The 18210-nt window shown below is 35.6% G+C and overlaps 5 protein-coding genes across 5 annotated transcripts in view; 1 reads left to right on the forward strand and 4 right to left on the reverse strand.

Moving 5' to 3' along the window:
• The window catches only part of LOC132181811 (protein transport protein SEC24 C-like), a 37737-nt gene extending 37407 nt beyond the window's left edge, over positions 1–330 (reverse strand). The window contains exon 1 of the mRNA XM_059595044.1: positions 94–330. The gene's annotated coding sequence lies outside the window, so the exon portion shown is untranslated. The remainder of the gene's footprint in view (positions 1–93) is intronic.
• Positions 331–2111: 1781 nt separating this feature from the next.
• LOC132166953 (cytochrome b561 and DOMON domain-containing protein At3g07570) lies at positions 2112–7574 on the forward strand. The gene is made up of 4 exons (XM_059577819.1): positions 2112–2331; positions 3065–3473; positions 6190–6476; positions 7328–7574. Exons 1-4 carry the CDS (start codon positions 2146–2148, stop codon positions 7556–7558), a joined length of 1113 nt encoding a protein of 370 aa, XP_059433802.1. The 5' UTR covers positions 2112–2145; the 3' UTR covers positions 7559–7574.
• A 2636-nt stretch (positions 7575–10210) lies between these two features.
• LOC132174395 (aspartic proteinase nepenthesin-2-like) lies at positions 10211–11887 on the reverse strand. Its single transcript, XM_059586060.1, has 3 exons — positions 11840–11887; positions 11149–11336; positions 10211–10946 (listed from the first exon to the last, which is right to left on the reverse strand). Exons 1-3 carry the CDS (start codon positions 11885–11887, stop codon positions 10211–10213), a joined length of 972 nt encoding a protein of 323 aa, XP_059442043.1.
• A 2142-nt stretch (positions 11888–14029) lies between these two features.
• LOC132167032 (cytochrome P450 CYP82D47-like) lies at positions 14030–17570 on the reverse strand. Its single transcript, XM_059577927.1, has 2 exons — positions 16644–17570; positions 14030–15107 (listed from the first exon to the last, which is right to left on the reverse strand). Exons 1-2 carry the CDS (start codon positions 17553–17555, stop codon positions 14475–14477), a joined length of 1545 nt encoding a protein of 514 aa, XP_059433910.1. The 5' UTR covers positions 17556–17570; the 3' UTR covers positions 14030–14474.
• Positions 17571–18128: 558 nt separating this feature from the next.
• LOC132174404 (demethylepipodophyllotoxin synthase-like) overlaps positions 18129–18210 on the reverse strand; it is a 2596-nt gene continuing 2514 nt past the window's right edge. The window contains exon 3 of the mRNA XM_059586067.1: positions 18129–18185. Coding sequence (XP_059442050.1) covers positions 18129–18185 — 57 coding nt within the window. The remainder of the gene's footprint in view (positions 18186–18210) is intronic.

The following is an 18210-nucleotide window of genomic DNA, read 5'->3' on the forward strand; positions in this document are numbered from 1 at the left end:
AGGTTTCGCTGTGCAGTGTCGTGTCACGGTGGAGGATTGCGGTGCCTTGTGTGGTGCTGATTGTGCGGCAGTGGGCTATTGATCAGAAGTTACCTGGAGTGCTGTGTGTGGTGGTTAGGTGGCTCCGACCGTGCGTGGATCTCCGTCGACGTGTGCCGTTTGAGATCGGCGCTTCTCCGGTGGTTCTAGTGACGATCTGAGCGACGTGCAGAGTGCTCCGGTGGAAATGAAGGATGGAGAGATTGGTCGAATGGAATGAAGGGAATTTTGGTTGGACGATACGAGGTATTCGAGGTGGTCAGCTTCCTTCACGAAGAAATGAAACTAAACTCCATTGTTAATCCTTCATGTCTTTACAGGCATCTCAAAAGAGTCTATAGAGTCGGCCATTAATTACTTGGGCCTAACTACTAGGCCCATCTCTCAACTTATGTAATAATAAAAATGGGCTACTCAGCCCAATGATCTACTTTAAACCCATTAATCTCAAATTTTTTTAAAAACTATTCAAAACAAAAAAAAAACTTTCCAAACATGGGCTTCACACTTTTTCGTTTCACAATTCAAACCAATTTTCTTTTTTTTAAAGAACGGGATCCTCTTTGGTTCATTTGGATTGAAGAGCATATAGTTCCTTTTATAAGAACAAATACAAGTGAGCAAACATAATAATTATGAGAGTATGTTAGGTAAGGACTTCTTCTTCGACTCACATTTTTCAACCCAATTGCAGCTTGCACCTTCATCTGGTCCAAACTCCAACAAATGGCACCGTTTGGCAAGAGATGGTTATTATTTATCTACAAAAATTTAACTCTCAATATTATTACTTTTTACATCATATTAATCACTTTTTACTATTATCTAAATAAAAAATTCCTACAAAATAAAAAATTTTCACTTTTCCTTACCAAACATTCTTATTTTTTTCTCACATCAATCAATTTTTGCTACAATTTCCGTTCACTAAACAGTAACTGTTCAATCCCTAAACAGTAACTGTACACTAGGGATTGAGGTAGTCTTCAATTAGGGTATTTATTGCTGTGTAAAATAACTCTAGTTTGGACAATTCCATTTTCAAATTTTGTCAAAATGAGTGGTTTGGCATTCCTAAACTCTCTTGGATGCTCAAACTATTCTTTTGACTACTAGGGTAGTTTGGCTACCTTAAAGTAGCAAGCTAGTCAAAAGGGTGGCAGCTGCGTACCCTTAGCGTCGGTGATAATGGGACTATGGGAGACTGATAATGATATTGTTACGTGAATGCTTTCACAAACAAGAAACAGAATAAATTGTTAGGTTTTAAGGGAACCTAAATCTTTTAAATTCATTAAAGGGAACCTAAAACATTTTCAAACACAATGTTTAAAATAATTTTCTACTTACCTTTTCATTATTTCATCATAGATATCCTATCTTAACATATATTCTAACATAAATAAATATTTTACCATATCATATATTTTAATATATTCTAACATTAATAATTATTTCCCATAAAACTCAATTCTCATAACAAATAATTACATAATTACAGTAGAGGTGAAATTGGTGAGAATGGCCACCGTTGCTAGAAATAAAATTTTAGGTTTTAAATGATATGATAATTTGGACGTTCTTTAAAATAATCTGCCCAAATTAAAACTGAGACATATTAGTCTTCTATTTCTCATTCATCTCTTTTATATATATATATATTTTTTAAATTTACCATTAAATCTGTGGTAGATTTAAAAAACATATAGATTAGTATTTTTCTATTGGAGAGGCTCTGCTCTGACAGAATTGGCAGGCCACAAAGCCTAATAGCCAAACAGGAATATGCATCATCATGATTTACTAGACCAACTTTCCAGCGTCACATTCACACATGTGAACAGCAGGCACATAGAAATATAATTATGAATATTAAAATGTTTAGCTAGCTTGGGACTCACCTACTCCTTTCCCCATTAATATATATTTATTTATTTCAGCAATTGTTTAACCGATAATGGCCGTCCATCATTCATCATCAGCACTTAGAAAAAAACAAAAAAGAAGAAGAGAATTTTCAACTTTCTTCCAGGTTAAGTTATATGGACATGATCACCCACTACTTTGTTTGAGAGAGAGAGAGAGGGAGAGAGAAAGAGAAAGAAAATGAAGACATCTTCCCTCTTCATTGTGTTCATCATCACCATTGATATCTATGGTTTATCATCATCCTTTGTGAATTCACAAGCAGAAACTTGCAGCTCTAACCTGAACTTCAATGGTTCTGTGTCTTTCGATACATCTTCCCTCAAATGTCTTGCTGTTTGGGATGCTCAAGGTTTCATCCTACGAGTAAGTTCCTCACCTTTCTTTTTTAACTTTTTCATAAATTAGATCTCAAAAACCCCGTGCAAAGCGCCCCGTAAAGTTTTAACTTTCATCATTGACATAGTCCTTAGAATTGTTTGCATTCAAAAAGAGTTGAGCCAAAGCATTCAAACCAAGTTATTTGCAACTTGAACCAACCCTCCGGGCAAGCACCCTTCCTTACGGGTCGCATAAAGTTCAGACTTTTGCTAGGAGGTGTGATCTTAAAAGATTATTTGCACTCAAAAGTGATTGAGTGTTAAACATTATGCCTCATATCTAGAATTCGTGCAAAACGTCTTTTTTACACTGACTAGGATAAATTTCGAGCTTTCGCATATGGACGTGGCTCAAAAAATTGTTTGTATTCAAGAGGAGTCGAACCAAAATTTCCGAACCAAGTCACTTACCACTTAAGCCACCTTCCGGAAAAAGTACCATTCCACACGAATCGGGTAAAATTCAAACTTTATGGGCAATCATAGCTGAGCCCTTTTGAGTTGGAATGGAATCCTTTCCAGGGAATTGGTTAAAATTTGAGGGGTAAAATTGTAATTTCACTTTTGATGGACAATTTTACCCCTTAAAAGTAAGGAACCGGTTCGTCTCCGTTCCGTTTGCTTTTGGGTTGAAGTTGTTTCAATTTCATCAATGTCGCCACCATTTTTTGTACTTGTACTAATTAATTAACAAATCTATGGATGGAGAAACTGTGCAGTATTCGCAGACGGCATCATCATCAAACACATGGAGCTTCGTTCTCTCGGCTCCTAACACCAACTCCTACATAGCCATGGGGTTCTCAAGCAACGGCGCGATGGTGGGCTCGAGCGCGGTGGTGGGTTGGGTGCCGTCGAACGGCGTCGGAGTGGTGAAGCAATATTATCTGGGCGGAACTTCGCCGAGCCTTGTGACGCCTGATCAGGGAAACTTGCAAATTGTGGGCACCTCAACCACTATTATATCCCAATCCTCGCGTTTATATCTGGCCTTCCAGTTGCAGACCACTCAGCCGCAGACTCGGCTGCTGTACTCCGTCGGGCGGGGTGGCGCGCTGCCTTCCCCACCCAACTACGCCTTGTCGGAGCACCAAGCAAAGGTCTCTACTACCATCAACTATGGAACAGGTAGATTTAACCCCGGCCCCCTCTCATCTTAATTATTTGCTTTTCTTCATTTTCTTTTGGGAAATTTTATTTATTTATTTAATTTTATTTTTTTTATAACTATCCCATCTCACAACGTTGACACAACACCTTAACTAATTTTTAATATATAAAATTTTTATTTTCTTTTGGGAGGAACCTTCTTTTTTTCTTTTTTAATTAATTATTTATGGATTGGTTTGAGTGGTAATTTTGTTTTGTGAGATAATTATAAAATAAAAATGTAATTTTTATTATTATTTTTAAAAATATGAGGTTTTAAAAAAGAATAATATTAGAAGTTATATTTTTATCTTACAATTATCTCATAATGCTAACGAAAACAACTTTAATTGACCATTGGATCTGTTTTTGTTTCTTTTTTTTTGTTTTTAAATAATTAAGGGGTTGATAGAACTGTTACATTAGTATTATGAGATAAAAATAAAATTTTTTAATACTTTAATAAACTACGGTATTTTAAAATGAAGTTAATGTTTTTGATACGATATATAAAAAGAATGTTGTTTCTATAAAATCAGATAGATATTTTTTACGATTTTGTTTAAAAAATAAGGATTTCCCTACTAAATCAGGAAAACTCAATCCCAGTAGGAATATAACCAAGAACTTGCATTTTAATAGTTCAATAATTTGATGCTTATATAATCAAAAGCCAAAGTCAGCTACTTCTCTAAGCTGTTAGGTGCAATTGACAACAACAATTACCATTAAAAAAAAGAGATTAAAGAAATTAAAACAAAAAAAATTAATAAACGTGGCCATCACATCTAAGTCTATATATAAATATATATTATTTTTTTTTCTACCACCAACCGTTGAACATTTGGTTTACCAGGTAAAAGAAGGTTGGTTGGAACAGTTTGCCCATGCGACTTTATAAGTTGGAGTAAATTTAAATACTCAATTTTTATTTTTATTAGTTCTTAACTATTTTTTTCTTTTTTTAATAGCTGATGGTTACCTTGAATATAAATATGAGGGAAGTCTTCAATATCAAAATTGTCTATAAAATTTAAAAAAGGAAAAGAAAAGAAAATTGTCTATAAAAAGTTTCCTTCCACTAATTAATGACCTTTGGAGGGTGGACCAAATGTCATGTCCACCTCCATGGTTGGTAAGTAAAGCTAAGGTGGACCAAATTCTTTTAGATGCTTTAGATGGAGAAAACGAAAGGTGATTCTTTAGTTAAAAATGCTTTAAGTTTAAGTTAAGATTTCAAATTCTTTTAGGGTCATTGAGGGATCGATGAACCCAATTATATTTTTCATTTGAGGGTCAAAATATGAATGATGGGCCAAAAACTAATTTTTGACAAGTGTCTAGCGTAATTTTTAAGCCTAAAAACATATATAGACCTTAATAAATTTTTTTTGAGGAAACTTTTCAAAACCAAGGGGCTCATAGCCCTCTTAGCTCCCTTAGCTCTATTTTTTTTTTTTTTTTTTTTTTGACATGTCCACATAAAAGAAGAGGGAGGGGAAATTCGAACTAATGACCTCTACTTTATGAGGTGTGGTCCACAATCGATTGAGTTATCCCTTAAAGACTAACTTCTGTATCTATTCTTGACGTAATGCTAGAAATATGACTTTTATTTCATTTTTTATCCCCAAAAGTGAAGTGACTCTTAAAAGTGGGCAAAAGCCTTACTTTTATAGCCTAGTGCATGAGTAAAAATAAGTAAATTAGTTATATATATATATATATATATATGTATAAGATTTTAGATTTTAGATATTTATTTCCTATTGTTAAAGGGTCTCTTGCAAAGGTGTTCATTTGGGTAAAGATTCTCAAGAGTCTTGTTTTTTTTTTTTTTTGGGAAAATTTCATTTAAGATCTCTAAACAATCACGCATTTTGAGAAGACCTTCCAAATTTAAAAAAGCTCTCAATTCCATCATCTAAACTTTCAATTTAATGCAATGCACCCCCCCTTTTTTTTAAATGTTAAAAGTGATAAAATGATCTTTATACCCTGACTTTTTTATAAAATTTCAAATTTATCCTTAATTTCATTTTTTTTTTAAAAAAAAAAAAAAAAAAAAATTAAATAGTAATTTTGTCTTTTTAGTCATTTTCTTAGAGGTTAACAATTGAATCTGACGGATGGGGGTCAATTGAATCAAATTGAAAGTTAATGGGGTTAAATTGAGAGTTTTTGAAATTTGGGAGTCTTCTCAAAACCCATGGTAGTTTAGAGGTCTAAAGTAAAGTTTTTTTTCTATATTTTTCATTTGATGGTCAAAATATGAATGATGGGCCAAAAACTAATTTTGATAGGTGTCTAACGTAATTTTTAAGCCTAAACACACACACACATATATATTCTTAATAAAAAAATTTTAAGGAAACTTTTCAAAACCAAGGGGGATCATAGACCTCTTAGCTCCCTTATTTCTGTTCCTGAAGTAATGCTAGAAATAAGACTTTTATCCTTCAAAAGTGATGTGTCAATGGTGAAGTAAATGAATTAGTGAAACAAATTTTGTTTTTTCTTAAGATTGTAGATCTTTATTTCCTATTGTAAAGGGTCTTTAATTTGGAAAGGAATTCATTTGGGTAATTAAAGATTCTCAAGAGCCTTTTTTCTGTGCTTATTATTGAATAATACAAGGGTTTATGGCTCAAATAGAGTAATTATTTTTGGTTGTTTAATTGACTGCATGCAACAGGTCAAAGTGCAACAGGAGGAAGCCCATATGTAAGACTAAGAAGGAGCCATGGAGTGCTAAATATGCTTGGGTGGGGCATTCTAATGATCATTGGAGCCATGGTTGCTCGTTACTTCAAGGAAAAAGATCCATTTTGGTTTTATTTCCATGCCTCTATTCAATTATTCGGATTTATTCTTGGATTAGCGGGAATAATATGTGGATTTGTCTTAAATAATCGTCTCAATGCTGCTGTCACTACTCACAAGGGTCTTGGAATCTTCATTCTTGTGCTTGGCTGCCTCCAGGTTGGTATCATATCATTTCAATTTCGAGATATAACTTTATTATATGTTGGATTTAAATTTATTTACATTTTTTCATGAATACCTCAAATATTTTGAATTTTTTTTCTTAAAATATTTATATATAGTTAAAAGTAATGCTATATGGGGAATTTTTATCTCTCAAAGCTAGGTCCATTAATGGATTCCACTGATTAATTACATTTACCTGCCACATAAAATTTAGAGTAATGTTATTCTTCACACTTATTTTAAACAGGCTCATACAATGTGTTTTAAGTAGCTTTCTTTTTATTTTGTTTTGTGGAAGGTGACCTTTTGTTTCCAAAGGGGACGTTTTTGCAAAAATGTCAATTTGTAGGGACTTTTTCACTGTTCAAACGTCCATAATTTTTATTCTAGTCACTATATGTAAGAACATTTGCAAAATGTCACTATTCGAACGTCTCTAATAAAATAAAGACATTTTTTTTTTTGGCTTAAAATGTCACCATCCACGTGTCACTATTTTGCCTAATTTTTGTAGTGCTGATATGAGAAACCACTTAAAATATAACACATTAACGGGTGTGAAATTGAAGTAAGTGATAAATGAGTGTGAAGAGTAGTATTAATGTAACACTTAACAACACGTGTCATCTATTTAAGTTTGCTAGATTGATGAAACAATTTAATTGTAATTTTTTAAATTATTTGTAAACTTGATTACTACTTTCAAATTTTTAAAACCAAATTAGAATTACTTTATGAATTTTTCAAAGACCAACCAAATTTTATAATTGTTATTATTTTTCTGGTGGACTGTAGATTATAATATTTTAATTAAGATTATTTGTATTGATATCATTTTACAGGTGATGGCCTTTTTGGCTCGACCAAACAAGATGTCAAAATTTCGAAAATACTGGAATTGGTACCATCAAAATGTGGGGAGAATTTTAGTTATTTTCACAATTGCAAATATCTTCTATGGAATCCATTTGGGTGAAAATGGACATGGTTGGAGTGTTGGGTATGGAGTTGTTCTTGGCATCTTGTTCATTATTACTGTTGTATTAGAGATAAGAATTTGGATTAGGAAATAAAACTCATTGCTAAGTAGCGTAAGTCTAATTATGCTTTGTTAATTACTTACCCCACCCTAGCTATGATGTTCCCCTTGACAATTTGATTTGATTAATATTTCCCCCCCATTTGTTTCCTTTTTTTTTTTTTTTTATTATTTTTTTAATTTTTTAATTTTTTATCAGCCAAATAAAGTCTTGTGTAAACAAACCCCTTTGCCATACAATTGGCTGATTTTCAACGGCTAATTTTTACATAGTCATTTAAAAGTTTACTAGTATTACTTATTTTTCACTAACATAGCTAGCTACTAGGGTAATTGCTATATATGAAGAAAAATGATATATTTTATCATTGACTACATGTGAAATTTGAAGAAAGTGGATTACTTATTGTGAAGTTGAGAAATTGATTTTTTTTTTTTTTAAATACAACAAAGTTAGCTCTGAGAAAATAAATTTGGTGGCACAAAATTATTATACAATTTTGTAAGTAGATCTGACATAATTGGTTTAGTTTCGGCTGAATTTGTAATTTTAAAACGTGCAATTTTAAAATGTGTATTTAAAAAATACATTTAAGTATTTAGCTCCCTTCACCATCTTCTGTTGAACACCTCCACCGGAGTCACTAGGATTCTCTCTATTTGTTTTCAATTTGAGAGGAATTGAACAACATGAGGGTAAAATGGTCCAACCAAAAAGTAAAATTATCATTTTACCCTCGTGTTATAACTAAGTGGTTCCTCTCTTTGAAACCATAGCATTTGGGTACTAATTTTACTAACATCATGTTAGGAATTAGTACCCATTTGTTAGTAATTGACAACATATTACGGAAATCACAGAAATTTCAACCAAATCGGTCTAAAGAAAAATATCTTTTGACCCTTTTTTTTTTTTTTTTTTTTTGGCATGTCCACACAAGAGGGAGAGAGAGGGATTCGAACTAGTGACCTCCGCTTTATTAGGCGTGGTCATAGCCGATTGAGCTACCTCTTGGATACTTGACCCATTTAAAATAACGTCAAATATCTATAAATATTTAAAAAGCACATTAAATTCTTAACGTCATTAATAGCAGTTTACTAACTTTGACTAAATTTAATGTGTCATTTAAATGTTTATAGACACTCGGCACCATTTTAAATGGGTTGGAGGATGGCTTCCAACTAGGGATGGGCGAAAGCAAACTGAGATGCTTCCATTGACAGTGCTTCTGGATGTTTGGGCTGTGGCGTGGTGATCAGAGATTCTCGTGGCCGTATGATAGAGGCCAGATGCATATCTCGTAAGGGGAATTTATCACCGGCAGCAGCTGAATCCATGGCAGCGTTGTTGGCCATAGACACGTCTTGTGCGTTGGGACTAACTCACGTTCAACTGGAAGGGGATGCAAAGAGGATCATTGATGCTGTCAATTGCGAGGAGACCGATTGGAGTCGACTGGGGCATCTAGTGGCTGACATGAAGGTGAAGCTTCAGCTGTTTATTCAATGGAATATGTGAAGAGAGCAGGGAATCAAGTGGCACATTTTCTGTCAAGATTTGCTGTGAAACAGGGAGTCGGTAATGTTTGGACTCACTTTGGAGTGAGCCTCCTGAATGTATTCGTGATACCATTTTGCTTGAGCAATTAGCTCTAGCATAGTAATTTTCAAATAAGAAGTCAACCTATTTCTAAAAAAAAAAAAAGAGTGTTGGAGAATATTTCTTCTATCCTTATGGAAATTACTTAACGTGTTTATGATATGTTTATATATACACACAGAAAGAGAAAGAAGTAAATACAATATTAAACAAAGATTCATTGGTTTAGAACAGATCGAACAATAACGTTGTGGCCATGGGAGCCTTCTCTGCATCACCCATCAATCTCTTTCAACTCTTTTGCTTCACTGCATTTGCTTTGATCGTCATGTCCCTTACCACTACCGCCCATATGAACACAAAACCTCGGTGGTTTGTCAGCAAACTCATTCACCATTACACCGTTGGATCTGCCACCGAAAGCTCAGCCGCACGCTTTGCCTACTTACAGTCGAGGGCTCTCGGCAATATCACTGATGATTTTCAGTCCGGTGTTTTTGCAGATAACAAATATCACGCATATTTTATGGCAAACATATCGATTGGTAATCCTCCTGTTCCACAGCTCCTCTGTATCCCCACAATCAGTTGATTTTGGGAGATGGTGCCAAAATCGAAGGCCCTTCAACCCCAGTTGAATTCTTCAGTGGCCTTTACTTTCTAACGCTAGATGGAATCATCGTGGGAATCAAACGGCTTGAAATTGATCCCCAAACATTCAGAAGAACAGAGTCGGGGAAATGTGGGGTTATAATCGACTCGGGTACAACGGATGCTTCTCTAGCTAGCCAGAGCTGGTCTCACAGATTCAATGATAGATGTACACATATCTTAATGGAGATGGACAAAAGATGTATAATAGAACGAAAGCAAATATTCCTCAACAAAACAACACACAACTCTTAGAATTTAAATAAAATATAAAAACTAAATTAACTCTCTCTTGTCTGTCCCACATCGATCATTAGCTAGAATTTGGTCTCCAAGAGTTCACAATCTATCCGCTGGAAGGAAATCTTTTTTCCAGCAAGATCATAGCCAACATTATAGTTCTGCTGTGCCAACACTCCAATAATACTCACCTCACCATACGTAGGCGGCCGGGATTACAGCCATGCAAAATTGATTTGGAACATCCTCAAAAAACATGCTCTTTGCGTCCAACGATAGGTCAACTCCTCCGGCGAAGTTAAAGGAAACTATAGGAAAGCCGGAGAGGTCACGGTCGATAGCACCCTTGAAGCAGGGAGTAGGGAAGCCAAGTCTATCCACACGTGGCAGCAGGGCATTGTCCATTAATCTCTGCACTTCACTGCTAAGCGGCTCGAATGCAGATCTTGGTAGAAAAATAAATGGCGTACCGGAGTCAATTATGACCCCACGATTCCCCGATGGTGTTCTTCTGAATATTATGGGATCAATGGCGAGCTTTTTGTCTCCCAAGGTGATGCCATCAAGCTTTAGATGGTACAAGCCATTGAAAAATTCAACTGGGGTTGAAGGGCCTTCGACTTTCGCACCATCTCCCAAAATCAAGTGATTGTGAGGAGCATTTAAACGCCCAATGCAGTAAGAAAATTTAGAATCCATTTGAGTCGCCAAAGATAGTTCACCGTTGCCAAGACCAACTATTCCGTTGCTTTGGCCTTCAGGAACTACACTACTAAACTCGTTTGCACAACCAAAAACAATGTCGGAAACCGATGTTGTTCCTTCATCGGAGGTCTCAAACGTGAGCTTTTCAGTGGCAATAACTCCGGCTGCAGTGGTGCCATCCACATAGCGTGAGTAGAACTTGCAATTCTGGGAAGAATCACACCTGGGCAAACATGGGTTGTATATAACTCTTAACTCTTTAGGTTTTTTTTTTTTTTTTTCTCAATAGCAATAACTCAAACTTGCAATTATGGGAAATAGAGTCAAACCCGAGATTGTGTGGAAACGAGGGGCAGGAAGCAGTCATGCAAGACGTGATAGCGTATGTGGAGGATTTGGAATTTTTTTGGAAAGAACAGAGTTACCAGAATGATTTGGTGCAGGGGAAGAATCGAGTCCACAGTAGATTGCTGCCTGTGTGTAAGCTTAGAAGTTGTGGAACAAGAGGATTTCCGATGGATATGTTTGCCATAAACACACCACGAAGTTTGTTGTCCTCAATAACACCCGACCGGAAATCATCATTGCCATTGGTATTGCCGACAGCCCTTGCCTGTAACACGTACAGAAACGGAACTAAGAATTTTTATCGATAGCAAAAGAATGAATGATAAATATATTAATATTAAATATTAAACCAACATATATAAAAATAAAATCAGTATCCTCATATGCATATGCATGTACACTACACTCAAGAAAACAATATGGATTTTGGGGAAATACTAATGGCATTTTAATTCTATGGGTTTGGGGCATTATGGTCATATGGATTTTCTTGTTTGAGAGGCACAATGTATTCTTAAAAATTCTAGACTGTTTTTTATGGGTCTAAGCCAAACATAAAATTGTGAACTAATTACTTTCTTTTTGGCCCGGGGCCAAACTATAGATTTTTTTTCTCAAATATAAATTTTAAAAGTAAAATTAATAAGAAAATGGTAAAACCATGCATAGGTCCTTCTCTACCTGTAAGTAGGCAAAACGTGCGGCTGAGCTTTCATTCCTTCAATGACAGATCCAACGGTGTTATAGTGAATGAGTTTGCTGACAAACCAAAGCCAAAGCAGTGAAGCAAGAGAGTTGAAAGAGATTGATAGCCATGATATATCCGGTGGACGCTTTAACAATTTTGGGGGTTGAGGTGCTCAACCATTCTAACTACAAGATATGGATCGGAGGTCGTGCATGGAATCTTATCTTGTTGGAAAGACTTATGGGAGGTGGTTGGTGGTGATGATGTGAATCCTCCAGAAAATGCTCTGAAGAACGTCAATAACTTAAAGAAATGGCTGATAACGAACGCAAAGGCGGAATCTATCTTAAAGAGATCTATTTCTCATGGGCTATTTGAGCATATCATCGAGTGCAAATCAGCTCGTGAGATTTGGACCAACCTCGATGGGTTGTTCAATAAAAATGATGTTGCTTGATTGCAATTATTGGAGACTGAGTTGGCAAATACAACTCAAGGTGGTGATCTCTCTATTTCTCAATTTTTCTTGAAGATTAAAAATCTCTGTTAATTTGGATATTTCAGCCCTTGATCCATAAGAACCTATATATATAGGAGGCACCGATGAAGTGGCATATTATTCGTGGATTAAAGAGGGAGTATATTCGATCCCTATGTTACGTCTATTCAAGGATGGGCTCTTCTCACATCACAAGAATCATTGGCTAGACAAATGGAGGGATGTTTCATTTCAGGAAATGAAGGAGCTAGATGCTCTCTTTTCCAACAAAAAGAAAAAAAATTCAGCATGACAAAAGACAAAGCTAGCAAGTATGAAGATGGTGGAGATCGAATCATTCGAGAAGTGATATGGAAATAAAAAAGGTGTCAAGTGTTATTGATGTGATAAACTTGGACACATAAAGAAAGATTGTTGTGTGAAACTCAAAGAAGGATATGTAGCCAAGAAGGAAGGTGAACCTAAACATGAAGAAGAGTACTGGGGAAAGTGCTTTATGGCGAGAACCACTAGGTTTAATTAATGCCTTGTCATCAGTCAATTATATAAATGATTTGGTTGTTCCTAATTTTTGGACATGCATCGTATAACTAGCATCGATAAAAACTCAAAGCTTCCAAGAATTTTAACTACATACAATAATTTAGATACATAATACTATATATGTCTAAAAAATTTAGTACAAGATCCCAATTTCATATACATAGATACATATATAGTACTCCTAAAATTAAATTCTTTTGGATGGATGAATTTTTTTAACTAATTAACAAAGAACAAGTTTACAATTCCCGCCAGATTAAAAAAAATCGGAGCGACTGCATAACATTATCTGCAACGCCATAACTGCAGAACCCACAATACAATCCCACCCAAAAGCCACAAAGTCCTCAGGATCAACATCTCTAGGATACAATTATGGAAAATCTAAGCACAACAACCAAACAAAACTGTACACATGCATGCACCTATACACTCCTAGACAAACAAACTACAAAATCAATCTATTCACAAGAAAATCAACACAAAATCTTTACATGTATTCCCTAATTAACTTTCACAAAGGGCTTCATTTTCTCGTGTCTTTTTAAACCTCCCAATGAAGATGATCTTTGATCTGACCTGCCATTTGATTTGAGCAACAACTTTCTCATACATGTAAAACCACATTGAAAAAATAAGAGATCGATCTCCCAAGTTAATTCTTCTATAGTATTTTGGAAAGTATAAATTGGAAAGTTTGGCACCATTAAGCTGCTATTATCAAGCATGTCTCCCCGATCGGTTTCTAGAAGATGTTCCATCTCCAAAGTTTCCTCCTCCGGAACCCCTGATGCTAGCAAACATCTACTCAAACCGATTATGGGTAGCAACAAACATCTCCTCCATTTTTTGATCATTCGCTCATGTTCTTCGTCTTTGAAGATCCTATTGCTCGATACCCAAAGAGCTAATTTCTTTCTCCAAATATTCCAAACGATGGTTTGCCATGGCAGAACCTAGCTCTGATATCAAGTTGTTATGTGGCTTGGATTGAGAACGCGTATGGGGATGATGAACGAGCAATCCTGCAAAAAAATCGGTTTTCCAGAGCTTGCCTATAATGGTGAATAGGATAATATATTTTGATAACACAGTAGGGTAGTTTGAGTCACCTTGGTCCTCATCTGAATACTTGAAATATTGATACTTGATAATATTATTCATCAATCCCTTTCTTAAATTAGTGTTACAAGACACTGTGATAAGAACGGAGTAGATGTTCCTCAAAAAAAAAAAAAAGATCAGAGTAGATGAATTACATTGGGTTTCAACGACCGATATTGATAAATACTACTACTAAACTACTAAAAAGATACCCTCTTATTCCAGGAGTCCTTTTATTCCACGCCTACGTCTCCTTGATCGTGTATGATTCATGCCACATAACACATAACTAAACCCCAAAAACTCAAAATGTAAAAAGAAAAACATAAGAGAAAAATCCTTGCGCACACTAATTATAACACGTAATACAATTTAGTAAATTGTTATATAACTATCGTACACATAATAATGTGAAAGTAAAAATCAGCCATATGATCAAAACTTTATAAAACAATGCTAATTTTTACTGCCACATCATCCAAATTGTACAGAAGTTGAATAACAGTCTACTAAATAATATTATTCATTATGAAATAGCTAGTGTAGATCCCATTTTAGTTATCAAATATCTAAGCAAACAATGCATATAGTTGAGCAGGAAGTCGTGGAGTGAGATGGACTTCGAGTGGTGTGGCTTTCATGTCGGTAAGTCCGACTTTCTCTGTCATGTCCACGGGCTCATCTAATGGGGTTGCAATTTCAAAAGTGTGCAGCAAGGTGGCAAGAGTGAGTTGCATGACTTGCAACGCTAATGAGATTCCTGGGCACATTCTTCTACCGGCACCAAATGGTAACAATTCAAAATGTTGGCCCTTAACATCAACACCCTTATGGCTTGTAAGGAATCTTTCTGGCTGAAATTCATTTGGATCAGACCACACATGTGGGTCTCGATGGATCTTTGAAAAATTAACAAGGAGTTGTGTGCCTGCTGGAACGTGATAGCCTGCCAAAGTGCAGTCTTCCATAGACTCGTGTGGGATAGTGAGCGGTCCAGCAGGGTATAAACGCATTGCTTCTGTGATGATAGCTTGGAGATAGACTAGATTTTTTGTGTCTGATTCATTTACTTGCCTCTCCCTGCCAATCTGGACATCTAACTCTTGTTGTGCTTTCTTTAGGGATTCTTGGTTGTTAAGAAGTAGAGAGAGAGTCCATATCAATGTTGTTGCTGTTGTATCTATGCCCGCAATGATTAGGGACTGCAAAAGCACCAAATTAACTTAAAGCATCATATGGTCATGCTAAAAAGATTGAGGTCACTCGTGTTTCAAAAGCACCAAAATTAAATGCCTAGTAAGTATTAATAAAAATAACAAAAAAAAAAATAAAAAATCCTAACGTTTAAAAATGTGCGTGGTCCCTAGTTAATTTTGGGACAATCAAGGAAATAAAGAACAACGATTGATGTAACTGTAACGTGGCAATCTTTGTCGTTTTGTCCAATAACTGATCTTTAATTCAAAGAGAAGCTTGACACACAAATTACACCCTGAATATTGAACCTCAAGCTTTTGGATAGACTTAATTAAACACTTCCACAACCTGACATCACTGCTAGCTAGCCAAATCCACAATACTTCTATTTGGCTAAAGAAAAATATTTGAAATACTTCAACTTTTATTGTAAAGCCATTTAAAAATTGATTTGGCAATCCATAATTGATGAAATACTTAAGAGAAATTGATAAATTAGATTTTTTTTAAGCTAGATCTTTTTGCTTAATTATTTTACCAATTATAATTAAAGTGACTCATCGGTTTATAAATAACTTTATAGTAATAGTTGGGGTTAAATTTACTCTACCCTCTGAAGTTTTAGGGGTTTTTTTAATTCGAATTCTATTGTTTAAAAATTGGCAATGTACCCCCTAATGTTTCAAAAAATTTCAATTCAAACCCTTCGTTACTAATTTTTGTCTAATTGGACGAAAATCATCCCACGTGCGTGTCACGTGGGATTTTGATGCCCTCTATTCCAATTTTGCCCTCATTAAAACCTATAAAATTACGTTTTTAAACATTGAAATTTGAATTGAAAAACTCCTGAGACTTCAGGGGGGTAAAGTGGATTTTTTCCTAATAATTGTAGTACCCAAATCACTCTTTGTTAAAAATTTGATTAAGAGTAATGATACGATCTTTTTTTTTTTTTTTTTGTAACAAACCGAAATCCATTAAAGCATTAGAAAGTTACAGGACAGACACTTAAAGCTAAAAAACTTAGACATATAAACCCAATCTAAATAGACTACAAACTCTTTAAAGTAGATGAAGATGGAAGTCATCTGCGAATGCAGCCCGAGAAAACCCTTGCCGCGGCGCAATCTGATGGATACTACCATCGGGAGTACGAATACTCCTATCAAGAGTAATGATACGATCTTCACACCCATTAATTCATACTAACATGATTTTCTTTTGTTTATTAAAGTGACAGACATAAGAAGCTGCTTAAAACACGTAACGTTGGCTAATGTGAAATAAACATAATAAATGGATGTGAAAAGTAGCAGAACTATTCGTTTAAACCAACACATACATCACTAATATATAGTGTTAAGACAAGTATTATTTTGGTTGTTATTTTTTGTATCATAGACTTCATCAAAATGGTTGATTACCAAACATCCTAAAATTCAAGGTGAAGCAAAAGGCATCCTGACAAGACATGTAGCTTAATTACCAAGGTATATGAATGTGAATTTTAGTTATAATTTGATACATAAAAAGCTTACCTGACATGTAGCTTTAATGATTGTATCAGTATCATAATTTGATATCTTTTCGTCGTCGTCGGCAACAACAGACAACATCACATCCATAAGATCTTGGTGTCCCTTTGCCTCACTGGAAACTTTCCTTTGCTTATGTTCTTCTAACCATCCTTGAAGCACATGATCAAATTCTTTTGCAGTTCGCTTCATGGCCTTCTGGTAGCCTCCCAAGTCCAACCACCTTAGGTAAGGAAGCGCATCTGCAACCACAAATGTACTACTCAACTCCAAGAGATCTCTTAATACCTTCATGCACTCATCGTTAGCTTCATTCTCCTCCTTGGTTCCACTCCCATCAAATCGCTTCCCTATAACCATCTGCAATACAACATTTAGGGTTATGGATCCGAACCATCTCTTCATCTCTACCAACACGTTGTTGTTCTTCACCCAGACCTCATATATCTCTTTCACAGCTCTATTTACCTCAGACTCTCGGATGTCTTTGACAATCTCAACGCGGTGGTTTGAGAGAAACTCGACGGTGGCTATTTTACGCACTTGGCGCCAGTGAGGACCATAAGGGCTAAGCACAAACGCGGCATAGTTGTAGCCCAAGAGTTCTGAAACTATAGATTTTGGACGGCTGGCAAAGGCTCTGTCGTTTGTGGTGAAGCACTCTTTTGCTATCTCCCAACTGCTCACTATCAGAGTACGATGTACTCCCAGCCTGATACTGAAGATTGATCCATACTTGTCGGCCATGTTACCCAATGTTATATGGGTTGGTTTTGTCCCTCCTAATTGGTGGAGGTGGCCAATCAAAGGCCAGGCGCCACCAGCTTCTGGTGGAAGTACTGTTGTTTTACGAGCTTTTCTTAGTATCCATAGTAGAAAGAAGAGGAAGAGAAAAAAGGCGAGGATAGTGGCCATGAAAGTTGTAGAGGATGCGTGAAGAAATCAAGAGCATACTTGTGTAGGGCGCAGTCCCTTGTATATATACTACTCCAGTCCAGGTCAAATGTACAAGATTTGCTAAAACCACGTGGTCTTGACTCTTGACTACTGAGGGTACTTAAACCTATAAATTAATGCAGTAGTTCTGTAAACTTGTTATTATTCATGGAGAGAGTGAGAGGTAAAAGAGAAATGCTTGAATGCATTCTCCCAACCATCTTCCCACCATGTCGTTTCTTTAGCATCGATCTTATTTTTTAAAAAAAAAAAGAAAAAAAAAAATTAAACAGGGAAAAAATGGTGGGGAGATGGTTGGGAGAATGCATTCAAGTATTTCTCGAGGTAAAAAGGATAACCGTCTTCTCTGGTCATTGACAATCAGCATTGGCTCCAATAATGCCAACTTGTATTTGTTAATTTCATCACGCATGCTTCTTCTCAATAAGGCCACGTAATTATCAAACTTTTCCCCAAGGACAACAACCGTCTTCTCTGGTTGTTGACTAGCAACATAGGCTCCAAATTCCAATAATGCAACATAATCATTAATTAAGCCTTGCATGGGCAAACCGCAACCACAACCCCCGGAGGAGTACTACTATTTCTCTGTTTTTCAGATATTCACCATGAT

The sequence above is a fragment of the Corylus avellana genome, chromosome ca1, assembly GCF_901000735.1.
Source record: "Corylus avellana chromosome ca1, CavTom2PMs-1.0".
In the NCBI taxonomy this organism is placed as follows: Eukaryota; Viridiplantae; Streptophyta; class Magnoliopsida; order Fagales; family Betulaceae; genus Corylus; species Corylus avellana.